The sequence below is a fragment of the Sinocyclocheilus anshuiensis genome, unplaced genomic scaffold (assembly GCF_001515605.1).
Source record: "Sinocyclocheilus anshuiensis isolate Anshui unplaced genomic scaffold, SAMN03320099.WGS_v1.1 scaffold1511, whole genome shotgun sequence".
NCBI lineage: Eukaryota > Metazoa > Chordata > Actinopteri > Cypriniformes > Cyprinidae > Sinocyclocheilus > Sinocyclocheilus anshuiensis.
In genome coordinates, this window is record NW_015552631.1 from 88,927 (window position 1) to 94,461 (window position 5,535).

The 5,535-nt window shown below is 37.1% G+C and overlaps 1 protein-coding gene across 1 annotated transcript; it reads right to left on the minus strand.

Moving 5' to 3' along the window:
* Nucleotides 1-1,323: 1,323 nt before the first annotated feature.
* LOC107666588 (proteasome assembly chaperone 2) lies at nt 1,324-4,364 on the minus strand. Its single transcript, XM_016457993.1, has 7 exons — nt 4,164-4,364; nt 3,878-4,049; nt 3,729-3,787; nt 2,529-2,647; nt 1,991-2,164; nt 1,783-1,903; nt 1,324-1,585 (listed from the first exon to the last, which is right to left on the minus strand). Exons 1-7 carry the CDS (start codon nt 4,218-4,220, stop codon nt 1,505-1,507), a joined length of 783 nt encoding a protein of 260 aa, XP_016313479.1. The 5' UTR covers nt 4,221-4,364; the 3' UTR covers nt 1,324-1,504.
* Between the last annotated feature and the right edge of the window lie 1,171 nt (nt 4,365-5,535).

The window sequence follows — 5,535 nt, forward strand, 5'->3', positions numbered from 1 at the left end:
GTAGCTCACACAGCAGGAAGGAAACACAGGGAAAATATATATTTCAATACTTTCTCTCGCAGTTATATCGTTGGGTAATTATACTGTATATAAAATGTGGACATCAGGGAGCCGCTATTAATATGCGGGGCATTGAAACTGCTTTCGAATGCACAATCGCGTTTTACTTTCACTTTCAAGATTTGCGATGGCACGTGATCTGTGTATAACTATCAGCAGTACTTACCACACATTTTACAAGATCAGATGCTTGTCAGTGCTGCTCAGGATCTGTAAATCATTCGCCATCATCCTCAGTCATCTCTCCTTACTCTGTTTATGTGGTAAGTGAAATCTTATGTACTGTAATGTAACAGGCTACCGCTAGCAAGCAGCTAACCATGTCCATTTAGTGGCTCACGTTAATTTTTTTTTAGAACGCGTTATTTGCTTTCCGTGCCTTTCTGAATACAGACATCAACCCATCCCTGCACTTCACATCCCCTGCACAGCCTGTAACATAACATTTATTTCCATGATCTGCCATTTTCGCTATTATCCTCGCTTGTTTCTTCACAATACCTGCAGAACTTCTGATGATTCGGCTGCTATGGCACCTTCAAACGTCACATTTTACATAATTTAAAAAGTAATTTATTGCTGTGATCAAAGCTGAATTTTCAGCATCATTACTCCAGTCTTCAGTGTCACATGATCCTTCAGAAATCAGTATAATATGTTGATTTGCTGCTCAAGAAATATTTCTGATTATTATCACGGTTGAAAAGAGTTTTTGCTGCTTAGTATTTTTTGTGGAAACCATGATACATTTTTGAAGGATTTTTTGATGAATGGAAAGTTCAAACAACATTTATTTAAAATAGAAAAAGTGACAGAAATAAGTCATTACTGTCACTTTTGATCAATTTAATGCATCCTTGTTGAATAGGGGTATGAATTACTTTAAAAAAAAATCTTACTAACAACAAAAGGTGGTTGTTTTTGTTAGATTCAGCGCTTGATATTTCATTTGCGTCACGCTGTGCTGTGAAGGTTTCAGACAGCCATGATGGGACATGACTTGACACTGCTCACATGGCCATTTTTGGTGCACCAACAAAGAAAACAATGGCCAAACTATGCAGAAGGGGCTTTAAATGTTTTCACTTTCTTCCCACAAGAATGTCACACACAACATGGCCGAGCAGGTTCAGAGCTGCGTCACATTACAAGAAGAGCTACTCTGCTGGGAAAGAGCCAGAGACATCCACCGGTGGGTGGAGAGAGAGGAAAACTAAACAGCATGACTAGCGTTATAAAGAAAAAACGACACGGGACACATGATTTGGCAAAAAATAATGCTACATATTATTTCTGTACTATTTCACTTATTTAAAAGCAAAATGTGTATTCAGCGCTTTGTGCAGTTTGACCGCTCAACCATCAGTGATTTCTGGGGTTCATGTTTAAAACAGTCACACCTGCAAGAGTTGCATCAGGCATATCCACATGCAAGCGTGATGCTTCAGAAGAGAAGAGGAGGGATACCGCTGCCGAACAGCAGCCTCCAAGAGGGAGGAACCCGCCACTGCACCGAACCCTGCGTCTGAGAGAAAACATCATTAACAAACAACAGCGTTCAGTCTAGACAGAAGAAACCTTCACTTCTGAAATTATAAACACATTCAGGTTTTAAAGGCTCAATTCTATCCAATGGTGCTTCAGGATAGCAACAAGATTTTGTTTCATAACAGCTAAAATGTCAATTCATAATTCAGATTCACCGCATGTTCTCACACTTACAGGTTTTTCCAGCAGATGGAGCCAGTCGTTGAGATGGTTAACGAGAGCAAACGCGTCAGGGATGTTGTCTCCTTCTGAGCAGAAGATCAGCACTACTGCCATAGAGATGTCCTCTGTGCAGCTGGACCAGACCACAAAAAAAACTCACATTGGCCGGATTCACAATTATAGATTTGACACAATGGTTCAATTTTATGCCGGTTTTTACCAGTCTGTATAGAGGGCTTTGGTCACTCCTCCTCCGGGAATGTAGAGCCGCTGCTCTGAGTCAGAGATGCCGGGAAACGCACTGATCCTCTCCATCTCCCTCCAGCCCAGCTCCTCCACCCTCTGAGCCTCCTCCTTCTGCAGAGACGGGGTCAGCAGGTGCCGCAGAGGAGTGCTGCGCACACAAAAAATGCAGAAATCAGCAACATTAACATTTGTAGTAACACACAAAAAATATTTAAATCATTGGGTGTTATGGTGATTTTTAGTGGATATATGATTATGAAGTTCTCCATCAATTATCAACATCATCCACTAAGGTTTGAAAGTGGCACAATACTTTTTTATTTTATTTTCATTGTACATTGTTTTATGGTTTAAAAAAATTACATTAAATGTATTAGCTGAAAAGTGTGCTACCCAATGACATTTATACAATTTTAATGTGGCTTAAGTGTCCAAACACTTTTGTGTAGCATGAATACATGGCATTTATTTACTTTTCTATTCTATCATCTCTGTCCTCAGTGTTTGATTACCCATGAAGCTGCTGGTCGTCTCTGTGATATGCTTGACTGCTGGACAGCAGCACACTCCTGAGGAACCCACTGCTCTTGATCCAAGAAACCATCAGCTTTCGGAATGATCTGACCTTTGTCTAAGAAGAGCAGTAAACGGCAAAGAGTCATGTGCAACTGAAATAAAGAAACTCTATTAGTGGCCAACCTATATATATATATATATATATATATATATATAAAATAAATAATTATCAGCACAGACTGATAAGCATCAGAAGCAGCTTTTATTTTGACAGCACCAGGACATTTATTTTTTTTATTTCTGAGAACACACAGAAGCTCTGGTTTCCTAATCGGCATTAGCTTTTTGTTTAGTAGTTCTGTCTAATAAATTATTAGAAGGAAATATTAAGCAAATAAAGTAAATGGTATATGGAAAAAGTACTGCAAGTATTTTTTATCAAGTACAAGTATGTTTCAAACGGATTCACTTTCAAAATTAAATTAACAATAATTTAAATCATTTTTATGTAAAATACATATAAATTTAATTGCAGCATGTGTTAATTACGATCTTTAAATTGTCTTGTATCATGTTTATCGCCTTTATATTGGCCACCCAAGACGGGGGTTTCAAACTGGGGACACAGGGACTCCTAGGGGCCTCAAGGGACTGCTAAAGAGTCAGCGGAAAAAATATAGAAAAATTAATTTACATAACTGATTTAAATAAAAAAAATAAGATTATACTAAATTCAATTCAAATGATTGAAATTATGTAAATTTGATCCAAACAAATAATTGATTAAAATAATTACAAATTGATTAAAAATAATGAATAAATAGAATTTGATTCAAATTAATTGGTATGATTTAAATAAATTAACACAACTGAAATTTGACTTAAATAACACTTCTAACAGTAGAGTAGTTGAGTGAGTTAAAAAAAGTAACATAACAGATGCTAAATACTTTCCAAATAATATTTTACACATGCTTATAATATTAATTTTTCGCAGTATTAATGGGGTCTTTATACATGAGCTGACTTTTAGATTTTAGGATGGGGGCCCATGCACTAGGATGATGGTATCTGAGGGTTCATGGCATCTAAAGGGTTGAAAACCCCTTCTCTAAGATATCGAAAAAATCCATCGACCACTAAATTGTATGCTCCCAATCAAGTGTACACTTGTTGTATACATGCACATCTCTCACCTGTATAATGGGTGTCCTTATCTGCAGCACAGCCAGCTTTGAGGCCCTGTGAGAGTACACTGCACAAACACACATTCACAACATCAGCTACTGCGCACACACGAGAAGCTTATCCTCACGTTCAGCTGAAAGCAGTGGTCTCCCATTACCCTCCGCGCTGGTGCAGAGCTGGGCAGCTTCCTCAGCAGGTGTGGCATAGGGGTTGTTCCCAGCCATGGGAATGAGGCAGTCCGTGTGGAAGTGTCCCACTCGGGCCATATTCAGTGTTGAGATGAGGAGATCCACGGCCAGCTGCCCCACATTCCCAACGGAGACTGCAGGCTGCGCACGAGAGAAACAATCAGCAGCAGCAGCAGCGCAGCATGTGTTTGTGTCATCGTGATGAAGCTGATATAACTTACTAACACGACAAACACTTCACTATTTCAAACTCACCATTATCAGAGTAAAGCCTTTAAAAGAAGGAGCAACATCCCCCGACGCAATGAACATTCTTCAGACGGGTTATAACTGATTTACAAAGTAAATATAGATGAATTGCAGTGGATCTGTTGTGATTTTTACTTTCAATTTCCTGCGCTGTGGAAGAAGGACCTGACAGTAATGCGTCACGCCTCACCGGGACAGCCTAATGCCTGACCAAAAACAATCAAAACCACTAATATGTGACGCAATTTATCCGTTTTTAGAAGCAAAAAATAAATAAAAAAATAGTAGCATATTTAAAGATAACATGATCTTTAACAAACCTTACGTAACCTTAATTTGTCCGTTACAAGGAGTAAGTAATTGTGATAGACAGCTGTCAAAATAAAAGCCCTTTCGCCAGCGATTTTAACAACGTTTTAAGATGATAATAATAAATTAACTAATTATTAAATAATTCTGAAATTAACATGAATAATATTAATATACCATTAACATTTGTAACGCTTTGAGATTTTCTGATTTTATTGAGATAAAAACACTTAGGCTAAATACCAATAATTTGCTAAAATAAAAATAAAATAGCTAATTTTGTTAAAATAACCTGGCCAAAACAACCCCCAAAAAAGTCGTAAAACAAGAGTTTCATTAGAAACTCGCTGCTAAATCTCAGTTCAGTGATTATGACCAGAAGATGGCGATAAACTATTATAGAAATTAGCGAAGACAATTAATTTGCTTCGTCCTGTTATTGGTATTTGAGTGTGATGTTGAATCATGAGAATCAAATAAAATTGAGACCATTATGTGTAAATCATTTTAAGTCTTTGGCACCCTAAAAATCATAAAACAGCAGAGAAGGAATATTAAAAGAAAAAAATATATAAACAGAAATATATAATAGACCCTAGACTGCTTCAGTAGTTCTTTTTTTCTTCTCTATTTCGCGGCTCTCCATTCTGAAAGTGAAGTTCTCTTCTTTACAGAGAATTAGCCGCAAAATACAATCTCAAAACACTCAAATCTATCACAGGAAACTCAATATAAATATCAGACTGAAGATGATACTCATGACAATAAAATGATCTCTGAGCCAGCGGCTGTGATACTATAAAGTAACTGTGACTTGTGTTTTCTGTAGGGTTATTCAGAAATATGGTGTTTCACAAATGAGAATGCAAGAAATCAATACGGTCATCAGCCTCAGCCAAAGGCTCTCATAAGCTTTCAGTCATAGAGAAATACAATAGCTACAAGCCAAACACTATGAGATGTCTCTTTGAGTTAAACTCTTTGTGAAAGTCTTAAAGAACTGTTTATTTAAAGGGGTCATATCATACATTTAATATTGATGCTTTTATACTAATGTTTTACCTAGTAT